The sequence below is a fragment of the Denticeps clupeoides genome, unplaced genomic scaffold (assembly GCF_900700375.1).
Source record: "Denticeps clupeoides unplaced genomic scaffold, fDenClu1.1, whole genome shotgun sequence".
In the NCBI taxonomy this organism is placed as follows: domain Eukaryota; kingdom Metazoa; phylum Chordata; class Actinopteri; order Clupeiformes; family Denticipitidae; genus Denticeps; species Denticeps clupeoides.
This window is the reverse complement of record NW_021630105.1, coordinates 182,442-200,000: the sequence shown is the minus strand read 5'-3', so window position 1 is coordinate 200,000 and position 17,559 is coordinate 182,442. Positions and strand designations below refer to the sequence as shown.

At 50.7% G+C, this 17,559-nt stretch overlaps 1 protein-coding gene across 1 annotated transcript in view; it reads left to right on the top strand.

Annotated features, from left to right (window-relative positions):
- tenm4 (teneurin transmembrane protein 4) overlaps positions 1–17,559 on the top strand; it is a 69,291-nt gene that overhangs the window by 26,024 nt on the left and 25,708 nt on the right. The window contains exons 12-23 of the mRNA XM_028969140.1: positions 1,340–1,525; positions 3,054–3,080; positions 4,689–4,835; positions 5,241–5,457; positions 7,925–8,044; positions 8,824–9,085; positions 9,520–9,787; positions 9,873–10,016; positions 10,647–10,896; positions 11,116–11,136; positions 13,802–14,034; positions 14,905–15,059. Of these exons, the coding sequence (XP_028824973.1) occupies positions 1,340–1,525; positions 3,054–3,080; positions 4,689–4,835; positions 5,241–5,457; positions 7,925–8,044; positions 8,824–9,085; positions 9,520–9,787; positions 9,873–10,016; positions 10,647–10,896; positions 11,116–11,136; positions 13,802–14,034; positions 14,905–15,059 (2,030 nt within the window). The remainder of the gene's footprint in view (positions 1–1,339; positions 1,526–3,053; positions 3,081–4,688; positions 4,836–5,240; positions 5,458–7,924; positions 8,045–8,823; positions 9,086–9,519; positions 9,788–9,872; positions 10,017–10,646; positions 10,897–11,115; positions 11,137–13,801; positions 14,035–14,904; positions 15,060–17,559) is intronic.

Here is a 17,559-nt window from a genome sequence, read left to right as displayed (position 1 = left end):
TGTACTGAAGTTACCGTCTCTGCCTCCGTGGCGCTCTGTCGGTCGTCAGCGTTCTTCACTTCCTGTCCACATGCGAGCTGCCGCCGCCGCTGCTGCCTCAGTAATCATCTCACCTGGATCTTCTCCTTCACCCTCTAAAGCTCCGTAGCAGAGCCGTATCCGTACGAGTCGCTTAATTAACGAAAGTAGCCGTGCTCTTACTGACTAATTACAATTTCAGTTGCTTAGTTGTACAATTTTATCTGCTAATTGCAGTCCTCTGGTCTGCACTTAAGTGTTAAGTTCCTGGTTAAGTGTGTGTGTGTGTGTGTGTGTGTGTGTGTGTGTGTGTGTGTGTGTGTACATCTGCATGGAAGTGTGTGTCCTCAGCAGCTCCAATGAAGCACAGTCAGGACTCACCTAATTGAAAAATTGCATGTGAAATTAAGTACATTTGCATAATTCAACAAAAGGAGAGCCATGTAATTAGCGGTGGGTGGGGAGGCGGGGCTACTTCTCCTTTACAGGTTTTAGCGCTCTAATGCCATGTTACGGTTTTTTACATTCGTAAAATGGCGTCTTCGTTTGTGGAAACCAACTTGATAAAAGACTCCGCCTCCGCTCGGCTCCCGCACGACTTATTAATATTAATCTGGTTAAACAGATGCGACCACGCCGCCACGCTTCTGCTCGCTCATCACCACGCCACACGCCATTTCCGCGCGTTCGCCGCTGTTCTGGTGTGTTGATTGGTGACCCTGAGTGGAGGTCAGTGTTAGGCGCCGTCCTCACGAGAACGTTTTTCTCTAAAGCGGGGACGTTCCTATCCGATTTGGCCTTGCGTCCACACGGAGACGCTGTTTCATAACCACAACCGTTATTTTGTTAAACTGGTTCCAGAGTGAATTTGTCTCTTCGGTGTATCCGTGTGGACGGCTTGTGAAAAACGCTGACATATTAGCCCAACCTCCAGGTTGACCTTTAACCCCAAACATGTCCTACATACAACAACGGCAGATAACACGACAAGAAATCAACTGGCGAAAACTCTCTACATTTTTAACGAATGACGCTTGTGACGTTTATCTTACAGCGCCATCTGCAGGTGTGGAGGGGGTTAAAACTGCGAGTTCTCCCCGTAACCTTCTCCGTCTCGCCACTGAATGCAGCCTGCAGAATTTGATTAAAGTGTTCTGAAGAAAAGTTTAAATTGAATTCCTTCTTCCCCCTTTCCTGGGGAGGGTGGAGAAGGGCCTTTGTCCATTATTAGATTTTGGGGATCCCCCCCGTGCCCCCCGTGAGGTGAAGGCGCTCCCTCCAAGGTAATGGAGCATGGTGGCTTTCTCTTTCTCTCCCACAGAGATCTGCGCAGCCGACTGTGGCGGCCACGGCATCTGCGTGGCGGGGAGCTGCCGCTGCGACGAGGGCTGGGCGGGCGGCGGCTGCGAGCAGAGGGCGTGTCACCCCCGCTGCCAGGAGCACGGCACCTGCAAGGACGGGAAATGCGAGTGCAGCCCAGGCTGGAATGGCGAGCACTGCACCATCGGTAGGCGCTTTGGGGGGGGGGGGGGGGGGGGGAGAGGTGCGAAGTCGGAGGCGGAGTCGTGGGGGAGGGGCGGGGCCTGCATGCTTTAATGCATTTGTGCGGCGTGGCCGAGCATGAGCGGGTCTGCTGAAAGACCCGCAGCTTGCCTCCATGCATTTGAACCGTGGGAATGTGCCGAGGCGTCCTTCCATCGCCGCTCCCATGCTTCCTCCTTCCCTCCCTCCCTCCCTCCCTCCTTCAAACCCAAACTCAAACAGACTTTTAATATTCAGCGTCTCTTCTCGCAGTGATGAGGGTGTAAAAGGGTGTAAATGGCGGATAATCGGATCAGGGACGGGACCTCCGTTGGCTGGGCTCCGGGGCAGGGCTCCCTGTTTAATGGTCGGAATCGCGGCCCCGGAGCGGAGGACGATTCTGTTGGCCTGAGAGCGCGATGCTAATGTCACGCCTCGTTCTGTAGCTTCCCAGCTTTCAAGGTGTGGAACCTTTAAATATCATTCTATGGCATAAACTCTATTGGCCCAAATATAAGAGAGCCGCCATTTTAAAAATAAAACACATAATATTCTCTTCTGTCTAAGATTTATTCATTTATAAAGCACATTTACAAGCTCAGTCAAAGCACGGTACATGCAGTAACTTAAATAAGTACGATGCAATAAAATATATAAAAGCAGTACACTGAAAACATGAAAATCTGATTGGCTGAGAGGATATCTGGCCAATGAAAACGACAGTGGACACACCTATCAGTTTTGGACCCGCCCCCTGCCCTGTGATTGGTTAATTCTGCCACTTACTGCATCAAGGGAGGAGACTTAAAGCAGAACGGAAATTTCACAAATAGAATTTCTTCCTTTAAAGCTTATTGTTTTCTGCCAGTTCTCTGTTCTCCGCCTCTCTTTCGCTTTTTCCCTCACCGGAACATTCCGGCGTTGTTCAGGAGAGACTTGGGAATACGCTGCGCATGCGTTACTAGGACGAGATTAAGATGCGTGGTTTAAATTCTGCATTTCTTGGGTTATTTCCTTGTTAGTTCCATGTCCTGCTTCCGTGCTGCAGCTCTGATTGGGGAAGATTGATGAAGTGAAGGACAGGGAGCCGCTCTGTGTGCACAGGGGATGATGGGAGATTGAGGACCGCCGATACACCCACGTTCCATTTTGTAGCCGTTTAGCAGAAGTTTGGTGACCGTTCCCCTTTAAACGGATTAGATCTCGGGGAACGGGGTGAACTGAAGTGTTCTTCTGAACCTGTGACCTTTCCTTGTCTTTTCATCTCGCTCCTTTTCGCTTGTCTACACACACACACACACACACACACACACTCTCTCTCCCCTGCACCATACCTTCTCCTCGGCCCTGGTCGTGGTGTCTGTTGTGTTTGCATGTCTGCATGGCGCTGAGTTAACTGGTCGAGCTGCTTGCGACGTTTCTGTAGCTCCAGTCGCTCTCGCCGTCCTGTGTGTTTCTGTTGGGGGGCGCACTGTTAATGTCCCCCTAAACGTCCTGTCTTTTATCTCCCCAAGCTCACTATCTGGATAAGGTAGTGAAAGGTATGACCTTCCTTTCCTTTCCTTTCCGTATTTCCTCCCTCATTTCCACCCTCCTGCTATAACTCAGCACCAGCCTCCATAAACTCAGGCTCCGCCCCCGGCCCCGTCGATTTCTGACCGACCGTCTCATACGGCAGGATCCACTTAGCGGCTTCACACACACACAGTGGGGAATTTGTGGAGGACGAGACAGGAAGTGGAACTTCAGGGTCTTCTCTCTCCCTCCGTCCATCTCTGTCCGTGTTATTGGACCACCTGCGCGTCTGCATCGGCACTCCGGGCTCCGTGGGGGCTCCTCGCTCAGAGCGGCCTGCCAGTTACGCTGGCCCGCTGCCACGCCGAGCAGAGGATCTTTATTTATTCATCCCTGTAATAAGCATTTGGTGCCGACTAATCAGCTCCAGCCGGGATCAAGCCGCCAACGTCGCGTCTTTTCACTAAACATGCCCCCATCAGGCCTTTTAGAAATGGGCCTTCACCACGGAGGCATCAGGACGTCCTCCGTCCCTCCCAGAACCAAAATTCCCCACCGTCTCCAACACTCGCTCGCCTCTCCTGCTTCTTTCTCTCCTTTATGTTTCCCTCCTTCTTCCTCCTTTTTTTTTCTTGCCTCCACGATGCTGCAGGGTGCTAGTAGCCTAGCGGGTAACACACTCGCCTATGAACCAGAAGACCCGGGTTCGAATCCCACTTACTACCATCGTGTCCCTGAGCAAGACACTTAACCCTGAGTGTCTCCAGGGGGGGACTGTCCCTGTAACTACTGATTGTTAGTCGCTCTGGATAAGGGCGTCTGGTAAATGCTGTAAATGTAAATGTAAATGCTGGATGACTTTAGGTCCCCGCTCTGTTAACACCAGGGGCAAGTTAAATGAAAAGGGGGAGGGGTTATCTGTGATTGGCAGGTTGGCATACGGCCAGAGAGACGTTACTTAATAAATACGCACTGAGGAGCCATTACATTATGACCAGCGGAAGAAGTGAATAACATCTTGATATGATGGCAACAAGGGAACAAGTTGATGGACTGGAAGCAGAGAAAGATGGGACAAATTTATGGATTTGAGTCATTTTGACAAGGACAAAATTCTGATGGACTGGCGGCTGAGCCAGGGCCTCCCAAAAGTGTTTTCTGATCAAACGGAATAGATGTTCTAGAAACATTCATGCTGGTCCAGAAGATGGTCAGGTCAGGGTTCCCCTGCCGACCTGTGTCCACCACCAGACGTGCCTGGAATGGAAGAAGGTGTCCTGGTCTAAAGAACGACTTTGTATTAATACTGTGGTCATTATGGTATGGTTGATGGGTGTATAGCCATCTGTAGATGACACTGGTTATCGTCTAGATTATTATTATATAACATTATAAGAAGGAAACACATAAGAAAATACGAATTGGTTACCATATTTGGTTGGCCTGACGTCCATCCATAATTATCGGTAATTGGAAGTGTTTTTGACCCTCGTTTGTCAGTGTGAACCAGTGAGTGTTTATTGTAGATGCGGAAGATCAGTCCATCACGCGTGTGTGTGTGTGTGTGTGTGTGTGTGTGTGTGTGTGTTGGTCGGCTGCCTCCAGATGTTTACTGTGTGTTCCTTTCTGCGCAGAGGGCTGTCCTGGTTTGTGCAACGGGAACGGCAGGTGCACCCTGGGTAATAACGGCTGGTACTGCGTGTGTCAGCTCGGCTGGCGCGGGATCGGCTGCGACACGTCCATGGAGACGGCCTGCAGCGACGGCAAGGACAACGACGCCGGTGAGTGTGGTGAGAGCTGGACGATCGGCGATCGGGTGCGCCTGTGTCCCCGTGTCCCTGTCACACCACGGCCGACCGAGAGCGAGGGCAGTAGCCTAGTGGGTAACACACTCGCCTATGAACCAGAAGACCCAGGTTCAAACCCCACTTACTACCATCGTGTTCCTGAGCAGGACACTTAACCCTGAGTGTCTCCAGGGGGGGACTGTCCCTGTCGCTCTGGATAAGGCCGTCTGGTAAACGCTGTACATGTAAATGTGGACCGCCGCAGCCGTCCACCGGCTGAACAAGGCGAGATGGAAATAAAATTCGTTGCCAGATTTCAAATTAGATGGAGCTGTTGGCGCGAGTGACACATCAAATCATAACTAAAAAGCGGGACGTCACCTGCTGGACTCGTTACAGATGGACTGGTGGACTGCATGGACCCGGACTGCTGCCTGCAGGCGTCCTGTCACACCACCCCCCTGTGCGTGGGCTCGCCGGACCCGCTGGACATCATCCAGGAGACGCAGCTGTCCTCCGGCCAGACCAACCTGCAGTCCTTCTACCAGCGGGTGCGCTTCCTGGTGGGCCGGGACAGCACCCACGTCGTCCCCGGTCCCAGCCCGTTCGACGGGAGGTGAGTACCCTTCTCCCGCGTCTTTACATCGGTCACATGACGCCGCCGCGTTCCTCCCTCTCGCTCCCGCGTCTTTCGTCTCAGCCGCCAGTGAGACGTCGCGTCCTGGCTCGTGTGGATTTTTCTAGTCTCTGTTTCTGTTTTCATCTCCGAGAAGAAAGATGGAATAAATAAATGAATAACAATGGAACCCGGTTCTCCAGAGTCGCTCGTTTCCCCCTCGCCGTAGTTCGTGATGCGGAGCGCCGACTGGTGATTGTGTTTTTAAAGTAAAGTAAAGTGAAGTGATTGTCACTTGTGATACACAGCAGCACAGCACATGGTGCACACAGTGAAATTTGTCCTCTACATTTAACCATCACCCTGAGTGAGCAGTGGGCAGCCATGACAGGCGCCCGGGGAGCAGTGTGTGGGGACGGTGCTTTGCTCAGTGGCACCTCGGTGGCACCTCGGCAGATTGGGATTCGAACCAGCAACCTTCTGATTACGGGGCGCTTCCTTAACCGCTAGAACACCACTGCCCCATTACACAAGCCAGCCAGGTTTGTGCTGCATGCGCGTGTTGGAGCTTCGCCTGCGGCCCCGTGATTTTTAATATTTAATATTTTTTAAATCCTCGCTGGGTTCATCTGTTAATTGGGGAAGACGGACGTAATGGAGAGTCGCTGGAACTGGACACGGCATGTGTGATTAATAGAACGCCGGCATGGTTCCTCCTCCTCGTGTGTTGTATGAAGACGTGGAAGTAGAATCCTGCAGAGAACAACGTAGCATGAAGGAAGTTTCAGCGTTTTTACGGATATCACATCCGACTTCCTGGTTCACATCGATTGCAGCATTAGTGCCACCTCAGCTGAAAGCAGGAAACCGGCCACGCCGGTCAGGTCATGTGACCTGCTCCTTGACTTTTTTTATCATAAAAAGAGGCTCTTTTTATTCCCTCCTCTATGCATAAATACATAAAGACCCGGCTAAAAATATCAGGCCTCATGTATAATTGAAGCAGAGGCGCCGCCCCTCGTCAGATAAGGGTCCCTCTGCCCCGGAACGTGGCTGTCCGGGTGGCACAGGCCGCATCCACACCTGGTGAGTGCCGAATTGACCTGGGAATGCGAACCAACGCCCCCCCGGCTTCGTATTTACTCCTCGCGGGCGTTCGCGGCGTTACATTAGCGCCACATTTCCATTTCTTAGGCCAGCCTGGTCACGTGACTCGGAAAGTGCACTTATGTAACGGGCCATGAATGATTCACAGAGCTGCATAAATATTGCATGGTCGCTGCCTCAAGCATTTATGTCCCGAGCAGAAGGTAAAATCTTCAGACTCTGGGTTTGGTTAACGTCCCCCACGTGCCGCGGGATGTTAATGCTGCGCGGTACCTGTACAGCCAACACGCTGCTCCAGTAGCGGGACATTAGGAACCAACAAAATGACCAGAATCACAATCAGAATGGTCTTTATTGGCCAAGTACATACAAGGGTGTACCGAGTAGAAGAAAACCTCCACCATGTGTAAGGATGTGTGTAAGTGTAGAATATGTTTATACTGTTTATACATATATATATACTGAATAGAAATATAGAAATATTTGATTAATATCAAGAATATATGCCGTTTTTGGGCTTTTAGAAACTAATCAGCTGCTGTCCATCATCTCTAACCTGGAACTTGATGTGACAGAATGGTAAGCAGGGATATTTCTACCTTCTCATTTGATGTCACTACCTCAGCGAACTGTCACCAGAGTGGCCCATCATGGCCAGAGGTTCCATGGTCCGGTTCCGCATGGACAGTGCTGGACGCTGTGGGCGTTGGGGACGCGGGATTGGCCAAGGTCTCCTGAAGGGGAGGAGCTGCTGGAATTAGCATAAAAGCGGGCACCCGGGGAGCCGCGCACAGTGGGGTGAACGATCTTGCCTGAAGTAAGGACGTTCCGAGGGCAGCCGTTTACACCGGTGTTAATTGTTTCTGGACTGTGGCGCCGTTTAAAACTCAATATTTTATAAAAAGCGTCTTAGGGTGGCGGATTCTGAAAAGACTTTCCGCTCGGGACTCTCGTACCAGCAGCCAGTGATGAATGGAGGTTCTTATAATGCAGGCGTGGGGTGAAGACCGGAGCACGCCGGCTCTGACCGATTTATAGGCGTCCGCCACGATTTCACAAATCGCCCGAGTGGGCCCTGTTTTAATTAGGAGGGGGCGGGACTTCTGCTCCTAATTAAACCTGTCACTTCACCGTTATTTCATTAATAAATACATCATTTAAAAAGGGCTGCTGGGGGACTTCAGTGTGTGTGTGTGTGTGTGTGTGTGTGTGTTCTTTGTCACAACCAAATGTGACAAGTCCTGCAAACTGCATCTATAAATTCTATTAGTAAATCGTGATTATTTTATTTAGCTACATTTATGTATGTGTGTGTGTGTGTGTGTGTGTGTGTGTGTGTGTGTGTGTGTCCTTTTCGCAGCCACGCTTGTGTCATCCGTGGACAAGTTGTGACCTCAGACGGGACGCCCTTGGTGGGCGTGAACATCACTTTCATCAACAACCCCACTTACGGCTACACCGTCACCAGGCAAGACGGGAGGTGAGACCCCCACGTACGCACACGTATTTATACGAGAAACGGTGCATTAGATTAGGCCTCATATACACACAGTCTCCACATCTTCCTCTGTCCCTCGGACCTCCGTCCCCACCCAGCCTGTAAACTCGGCCGCAGTCAGGGCGAGCAAGGTTCTAGCGGGGACCACTGGACAGCGTGGGCGGGGACTGGAAATATTAACAAAAGCCACACACTACACACACGTTGGCGCATCAAGGACTAATGCGCACACACACACACAGAGGACAACGCTGCACCGAGGGCGGAGCCATCTCCAGCTGAATTAATGTCCAGCCGCCGTGAGGGTGCTGAAAGGTGCTGGGTCTCGGCTCCCACGGGTCTGCGGGCGACCGGGTGCTAATTGGCCTGTTTTAACGGAGGAACGATGCTGCTGCTGATGCTGATGGCGTCTCCACACGTTTAAGGACAAATAACCTTTTCCCGGCGCGTACGGCGTATTCTCACCCCCTCCTCGGAGAAGAAGCTGGACGCCACGTCTCTATCGCACACATGAATATGCTAAGAGATGCTCGGCATTCCGATTTCCCCCGGAGAGAATAATCACTTCCTGCAAATCCCATTCCGCTGATTCCATTATCTGGAAATACACTTTAATTAATGACTCCAATCACACCGCTATTGTTCAGTAATAAAGTGCACCGTGTCTTCTTTCCATATAAAGCACATTCATTCAAGTTATACGTCTTTATCGTAATGCAGAAGTCTAATCATCGTAATTGGAACGTTCTTTTTGTTCGTAGTTTTGATCTGGTGATGAATGGGGGCGTGGCCGTGGCCCTGCGCTTCGAGCGCGCGCCCTTCATCACCCAGGAGCACACGCTGTGGTTGCCGTGGGGACGCTTCTTCGTCATGGACACGGTCGTGATGCGGCACGAGGTCAACGACATCCCCAGCTGTGACCTGAGCAGCTTCAGCCGGCCCAGTCCCGCGGTGGCGCCGGCGCCGCTCACCGCCTTCGCCGGCACCTGCCCGGAGAGGGGCCACGTCGTGCCGGAGATCCAGGTGAAGCCCCGCCTCCACCGCCCGCGCACGAATGACTGCGGCTCAACACTTTGCCGTTAAAGATGAATGAGTTTATCACTGCAACCGTGGACAATTTACGGTGACTTTCGGAAGGGTCACTGCGACCGCAGAGGTCCTCTCCAGGCACTCACGGCAAACGCGCAATAATCACAGAACGGCGCCAACGAGCCGCCGGCGGTAATAATTGGTCCGCGGTGACCTGGTTGTACGGATGATTTGCGGCGGCTTAATTAGAATCTCCGCGGCCCCGCGAACCGCGGCGCCCCCCCCGGCGCTGGCTGGCGGAGGTTGTTCCGTTTAACCCCGGTGGAGGTGCGGCCGCCGGACTCTGGGTCAAGTGCGGATTGGAAGAGTCAATGCGCTCGTGAGAACGTGGTTGTCCCCTCTGACGTGCGCGTCTCCTTGATGCTCAGGCCCTGCAGGCGGAGGTTCGTGTCCCCGGAACAGACGTGCGTCTGGCCTACATGAGCAGCCGCACCGCGGGGTACAAGTCCATCCTGAGGGTGAGCCTCACCCACCCCATCATCCCCTTCAACCTGATGAAGGTCCACCTCATGGTGGCCGTGGAGGGGCGGCTGTTCAGGAAGTGGTTCCCCGCCGCGCCCAACCTGGACTACGACTTCGTGTGGGACAAGACGGACGTCTACAGCCAGAAGGTCTACGGCCTGTCGGAGGCGTTTGGTAAGATGCGGTGAGGTGGCGCTGGGATGAGGTTATTTTAGACTGTGATGAATAAATCTGGAGATGTTTCGCGTGCCCTGTCCAGTTTCGGTGGGGTACGAGTACGAATCGTGTCCCGACCTCGTCCTGTGGGAGAAGAGGACGGCCGTTTTGCAGGGGTACGAGACCACTGCCTCCAGCCTGGGTGGGTGGTCCATCGACAAACACCACGGCCTCAACATCCAGAGCGGTGAGTTGTGGACAAAATTCCATGTAAAGGCGTCCTTCTGCAGTGGAGTGAGAAGGTCCTACCTCGTGTTGATTTGCATGTTGTAAAATGAGTTTTATTAAATATTACGTTTTTAATGTGAAGTTCTCAGCCACTTTTTGGATGGTGAGGAGGTGTTTTAAACGCGCTCATTTCCTTTTCCTCTTATTCTAGCGCTCGTAGCGCGTAAAGAAAGAAGAGCTTTTAAAAATCTCTGCCGGGTCAGGATTCTGGGCCGGACTTTAGTCCGTCGATTCTGCCAATCATGACTCTGACATCATCACTCCAACCTGCCTGACGTGGCCTGCTGTTTATCTTTCATACCGTTACGGCAGTAAACTCGCAAGATGGTCGCGGGTTTCACCGGTTGCGTCGCCGTGGCGATGTGTCACTTCCAGCCGCCTCCCGCCTGCACTCCCCTCTCCCTCCATCACACCCAGCCTCACCGCATTCTCCTCCCTGGCACCGTTTCCCATCCCTCCTTTAACTCCGCCTCTCTCTCACACCAACCCGAGTAGATCCCATTTATGGAAAATAGTGCAGCACCGTGCAGCACCGTGCAGCACCGTGCAGCCGGGGTGTTGAACTACAACCCGACTTCTGCCCACACAGGCATCCTGCACAAGGGCGATGGCGAGAACGTCTTCATCTCCCAGCAGCCGCCCATAATCGGGAGCATTATGGGTAACGGGCGGCGGCGCAGCATCTCCTGCCCCAGTTGTAACGGCCTGGCAGACGGCAACAAGCTCCTGGCGCCGGTCGCCTTGGCGTGCGGCTCGGACGGCAGTCTGTACGTGGGCGACTTCAACTACGTACGCAGGATCTTCACCACGGGCAACGTCACCAGCGTGCTGGAGCTCAGGTAACCGCGCACGAGGAACGTTCCGGAATCCTTCTCAATCAAACACACTAACAAACCCAACTAATCAGCGGACGCAGCTCGGCGTGAAATGTCGCTTTCCGCTTCTTCTTCATGCCTCGCTGAATACTAATTCTTCCTGCCGACTAACACGTCTCTCTCTCTCTCTCTCTCTCTCTCTCTCGCTGCATCTCTCCCGGCTGCTTTCACAAACGCCGACAGAAATAAAGATTTCAGGCATAGGTAAGACGTGGTTCGCTAAACCGCATGGATCCCGGTTCACACACACACACACACGATCCCGGCAGCCCCCTGCTGACGTAACGCTGGCCCATGGTTTCTGGTGTCAGGCGCTGGGAAAAAACCAGCAGTGCCTGGGAATTTTCGCACCGCAGCGGCTCGTGCGGAATGGGCCAAGAGTTGGTCGTGTCTACAAATGATAACCAAGAATCAAGCAGCATCTCAAATGCACTAATATGGGTGAAAAGACGAACTCGCTGATTATTACATCAGAGGGTCGCAACTCCTGCGCAAGGCTGATTTCAGATCAGTACGTCACCCCCCACAACCAATACACACCAGTATACAAACAAATACCAGTCCAGAAGCAGACATTGGCCTAGCTAGCCTCGTGACCTCTGACCTCTGTCAGCTCAGGCTTAACACGAATGTCTCCATCGTTGCTACAGTTAGATTTGAATCATTTTTGTAGCGCTTGTCCAGTACAGCTATGCAGGCTATTACGTGTTTATTGTATATGGCCCATATGGGCACCGTAAGGGTGTAATAGAAATAAATACGCATCCGGTTGTGGCGTTTGGGGCTTGTTGATGGCAGAGGCCTGATCCCATTGCAGAATGCGCTGACCCCCCCACTAAGGAACGAAGAAAGCCTGCCCGGCTGCGGCGCCATGCAGCGAAATCCAATTATCTCTCCCGAGCGCCGCGTCTTTGGTGAATATAGATGGAGTCTGAAGGTCAGGGTGTCCCCCTCGTCTTGGCACCGGACGGGAGAACACCCCGCGTTTGCCGGCGACCTGATAACACCCTGTCTGAAGTGGGCCGTGCCGGCGAGCATTCTGTAGAACAAAGACTGGAAAAGGAAAAGCCAGACGTGGTCAGTGTGTGGACGGTGACAGGCTCGCCTCAGGTCAGCGTCCTGTCTGATCCACTACACAGAAGGTCACTTGTCACTGGGAGGAGCGTATAGAAGATGACAGAAAGAGAAGGGCTCTGGCACGCGCATTTATGGCTCCAGGAAATATGAAAGGCTGTGATTTTGATTTGTTTATTTAGTTGTGCATGCTTTTCATGCACATCAGAATCTCCATGGATCCGTAAAAACGTGTTTATTGAGCAACAAAACCTAAATTAAATGTTCTCAAATTAGATTAATTCATTTAAGGCATTGCGTAGTGGGCTTGATGTCCCTCACAATCTATGAAGGGAAAAATGACATTTTTTGTATGTTAAAAAATGTCACATAATATGCACTTTCTGAAATTTGGGAATGTCATAAAATCGTGACTGATTTTAAGGTAATCATTAATTTGTGCTTCATATGCATGCCTTTACTTTCACCCTGTTGGCCTGTGGAGAGCACAAAGGGCGATAAACATTGCCTGACAACTTGTTCAGGCGGCTCCATCTCATGGTGCTTTCTTATATGACACCGAATATCGATAATATTGATAAATATTTCAATTCATATATAAATATATATATAATATAAATATTCACATTAAAATATTGTAGTAATCCCTGCCACAGTGTAACCATGTGTAATCTATGTGTTAACCACACCCTCAGCTAATGCAGAAAGCACCCAATGGCACGGCAGTCAATTTAAAGGCACGGTTATGGTGCAGGAAGTTTGGAACTTTTCTGTTTCCCCTCTGCAGAAATTGCTGCATTTTGAAAGAAAGAAAGGAAATGTCTTCCAGTTTCCCTTCTCTCGGAACATGTTGTGATAAGAGATCCGTGGGAATGCATGTATTGGTTCTAACCTATAGTTTTCAGGCCAGGCAGGGGGTACGTGAGCACCTAAATTACCCTCTTTCTGTAACAAGTAGACCTCGTCCTCCAGCAATTACAGCCCTTCTTTTTATTCCTGCGCGTGAATCTCGCCCCCTGATTGGCGCTTTCACCAGCGACCCGCCACTCTGGCCCGAGACTGATTGGGCCCATTTTGTCAGCTTTTCATGTTTGCGCCCCCTGTGTGCGCGTGACGGATTAGTCTGTCAGACCTCAACTTGGCTGAGTAATGGGGGGTATTTTACCCTGCCTCCCGCCACTCCCCCTCTTTTTTGCATTCTTTTCTTAAACGAGGCATAATACAGATTTGGTCTCCAAAAGAAAGTCCTCGGGGACTCTGCATCGGGCCTTCATTTCACTGCCAGGGTGGGGAGGCTTTTTGTGGAGGTCTGTGAGGTTCGAATGCGAACATTATTTGGTCCTGAACATCTTGTACTTCTCCGTAAAGGAAGCAGTGAATATTGTGTTAAATTCCATTAAAATAAAAGCTACTTGTTTTTCGAAGGCCCCGTCCACACGAGAACGCTTTTCTCTAAAACTGGTTATCGTGCATCCACACGGAGGCATATTCTGGAATGTTGTCATCCTCACGCAGAACATCCCATTCACATTTACAGCATTTACCAGACGTCCTTATCCAGAGCCAGTAGTTACAGGGACAGTCCCCCCCCTGGAGACACTCAGGGTTAAGAGTCCTGCTCAGGGACACGATGGTAGTAAGTGGGGTTTGAGTCCTCACCTCACCGCTGTCCTTGTTTGGCGTGTAGTTCTCAGTGTGGACGCCAGACCCGTTTTAGAGGAGAACGTTCTCGTGAGGACTGGGCCTAAAGTAGGATGAGATGAGCATGTTAAAAAAAACTACTCTGCACCAACAGCAACAGCCCGGCGCACAAGTACTACCTGGCCACCAGCCCGGTGAGCGGGGCGCTCTACCTGTCGGACACCAGCAGCCGGAAGGTGTTCAAGATCAAGTCTCTGAATGCCGTGAAAGACGTGGCCAAAAACCTGGAGCTGGTGGCGGGAACGGGGGACCAGTGCCTGCCCTACGACGAGACGCGCTGCGGCGATGGCGGCAAGGCAACCGAGGCGCCGCTCACCAACCCCAGAGGTACGGCCTGGCGTCTTTAAATGATCTTAAAATACCCGGTCGTGTTTTTCTGGACTTTTCTCAATTCTGCTGCTGCCATAAAAAGTTCGTAATTGTTATTAACCTCAGCTGCTTCTTAATGGAGTAATGATGCTGAAGATGTTATGTAAGTTGGACTGAAGACTTTTGGGCAGATGGTCCTTCAGAATCTCAGGTCTTCCTTCAGAGGTAGAACAGTGTTTGCTTGTGGATTTAATGCCACAACAGATCAGCATTTTATTGTAACCTTAAAAGGTTTCAGATTCAAATTCCAAACCATCACGGTGCCACTGAGGTCCCATTAATGAAGGTCCCGTCCCCCCTGTCATGGTGCCCATTGTCACCAAGGATGATGGTTAAATACAGAGGACACGTTTCACCGTGTCACCGTGTGCTGTGCTGCTGTGTCTAACAATCACTTTCATTTTTAATTAAACGTGGATAACTTGTTTGAGGGGTCAGGGTCGTGTCCAGGCTCGTCCCTATCGGCCATGTTGTCCCCCTCCTTTCAGGACTGTTCATCTGTTCAGAGAAACGTCGATAGTGAACCAGTGCAAACCGGTTTCATTCTTACCGGACTTGGCGCTGCCGTTATTCCCGCATTCTGCGGTGTGTGTTTAATTCCCTCAGGTTATGTACGAATGGGGGTTTATTAATTTAAATGGATAATCGATAAGGAGCCTCGCTGACTAAGCTGGAGCTGATATTGCTGTAATTTGTGCTGCCAATTTCCCCTTTCAAATCATTGATCATGTGGGATCAATTAAGGACCCTGATCAATATGCGCAAAATGACCTCAATTGATGCAAGCTGATGCAGCACGAGGCTTCGGTGTGTCTGCTCCGTCTGCAGGCATCACCGTGGACAAGTACGGCGTGATCTTCTTCGTGGACGGCACCATGATCCGGCGCGTGGACCAGAGTGGCGTCATCTCCACCCTCCTGGGCTTCAACGACCTGACCTCCGCCCGGCCGCTCAGCTGCGACTCTGCCATGGACATCTCGCAGGTAGCTGCTCCCTCCACGGGGCTCCGGGGCCTCAGATGTGACCTATAACTGCAGGGTTAGGGGGCGGGGAGGTTGGCGAGAAAGCAGTACAGACACAGCTGACCTTTGACCCCATCAGCCCAGAGCCGAAGGTGCCGCTTGGATTGAGCGGCAGCCATCACCCCAGGCAAGGACACTGCGCCGGCTGTGGGCCGCAGTCCTCCATTATGGAGACGACAACTCGGCTTTTCCTTTCTTCTCCTCCCTTTACTTTCTGTTTTTCCCGCTTAATGGTGCTGCTGAGGCGGTGAAAACGCTCCCTCCGTCTATTCCACTTTACAGCACATTTATCTTCCAATTCAGCGCGTCGCATCGCCCCGGCAAATGTATTATGGAGTGGTCGCGGTGATTATGGTGACATTAATACCGTAGAAATGGTGGCCTGCTGAATGGACCCACACCAGACACCAGCATATGCTGTTTATCTCTGAATGCACGGATTAAACCGCTCACCGCAGGCGTGGACTCATCGTTCCGAGCTGCCCGTCGCTGGAAAACAGCATTTCAGGACAAAAGAGTTTCTAAATGCATTCGACACGCCGGTAACTGCGTCTACAACTCTGCAAGGATCATGGATATATTAGCATTGTGTTCTTTTTTTAAATGAGTGTAAAGTAATGTTTTCTTCAGATATGCTGTGGATGCTTTAATGGTTCCGGCGGGTTTTCTCTCTTAATCACTGGCCAGTTCGGGTCTTCTGCACTGGTCCCAGTTGGGCGATTATATGTCGTAATGTATTTGTGTGAGTGCTTCTCATATGTTACTGTTGACTACATGTGTGAATATTGGAAATGGTTGAGCAGTACTGCATCCAGCCAGCGGGGGCGCTAGTGAGGCGTCCCGTACCAGCCCTGGGGTCCTGGAGGTGATGGAGGCCAGGCGGACACTAAAAAGCCTTCATCAAAAAGTCACCCCCCCCCCCTTACTTAACCCCCACCCCCCACCCCACCCCCCGCTTGCCAAGAAGCCCCTCCCCCTTTCCTTCATTTTAAACGAAAATCTCGTATCAAACTCAGTCAAACATTTCTCATCCAGCGGTTCGTGGCCTGGTGTCCGCGTTCCTTTTCTTCCATTCTGCTCCCCACCAACATGATCGTTCATTAGTGTTTATTTTAACTTTTTTTTACCCAGAATCCAACTCTGTGTGGATTCATCTTCTTCTTTTCTGTCCTTTTTTAAACATCGTTTGAAGTGTCCTCACAATTATCAAGGCTGTTTTCAACATGCCTATTCCCATCAGCCCCTGCTGCGCTTAGACTTCGTACAAAAGGGGGGAGAGAAGAGAGGTTAGTTACTGAGCACGTTATCAAGAGCGCGTTGGTAAATCATGCGTCGTCTGATCACCAGGAGGGATTATGTACATTTTTCTCCAGCATTCATAAGAGGTCGGCCATGCTTATTGATGAAAATAAGTTGAGCCAGTAAGTGCATTTTTTTCCTTTATTCGTACACAGTCGGTTTGCATGCATGTGTGTTTTTGTGAAAATGTCCATTTGCATTTGTGTCTGTGTTTACATGCTCCTGCTTGTGTGTGTGTGTGTGTGTGTGTGTAAAGATCCCCTGATTGTTCACTGTGGCGTGAAGACTGAACCCTAGAGCTGCTTCACACACTGGGGTCATGAAATATTCAGCGGCTGATGCGTACAAGAAATGGGTTTTAAGGAGTGGAAAATTCGCCGATGGGGGTTGGGGGACATGCGAAACTGCATGTCCGATAACATAAATCTGTCCTGCTGTGATGGTCGGGGGGGGCACATGCTTGAGGATTTTTCCGGTGAAGTCGAGTGTGAAGCCAGTCGGCTGTCTGTTGTGGACGGAGGCTGTGGAATGACGAGGGTCGCCGACCTCTGTGCATGGCAACGCCTTCCAGAAAGCAGCCAAACTGCATTGTTGAGTTTTAGGGTCTGGCTCTGCTTCTTTTATAAAGGTTCTCCTGCGCGTGCAGCGTAATTTAAAGTGGTGAAAGACAGACTCTCCTGCGGCTCTTCTACCCACCTGAGTCAGCTGCATTTATTTATTAGCGCTTATTTCCCTGCGCAGTTTCTTCATTTCAGTCCAGGTTTAGTCCGGTCTTTGTGTCCTGCTGTCCTTTTAGTCTTTATTAGTCTCAGTCACATCCAGACTCGGTTTAATCTAATAAAGTTTCAGTCGACTGAAGCATTTTAGTTCTAAACTGTATTTTTTTGTAATGCAATTCTATTTAACCCAGTCGGTATAGTACAAATACTGAGTAGAACAAACACGACATTTTCTTTTGGTCAAACCCATTTCATAAATAAAACAAGCTTTTTATTATTATTATTATTATAATCTTATTATTATGTTATTGGGTTAGTTATGAGACCTCACATTCAGTTTTCTTCTCCACTTCATTGTAAAGAAAGAAATCCTGCTTAATAATAATGCGATAAAAATGAAAGGAAAAAATGTCGTTTTCTTCGATAAAAATATGTATATTTGT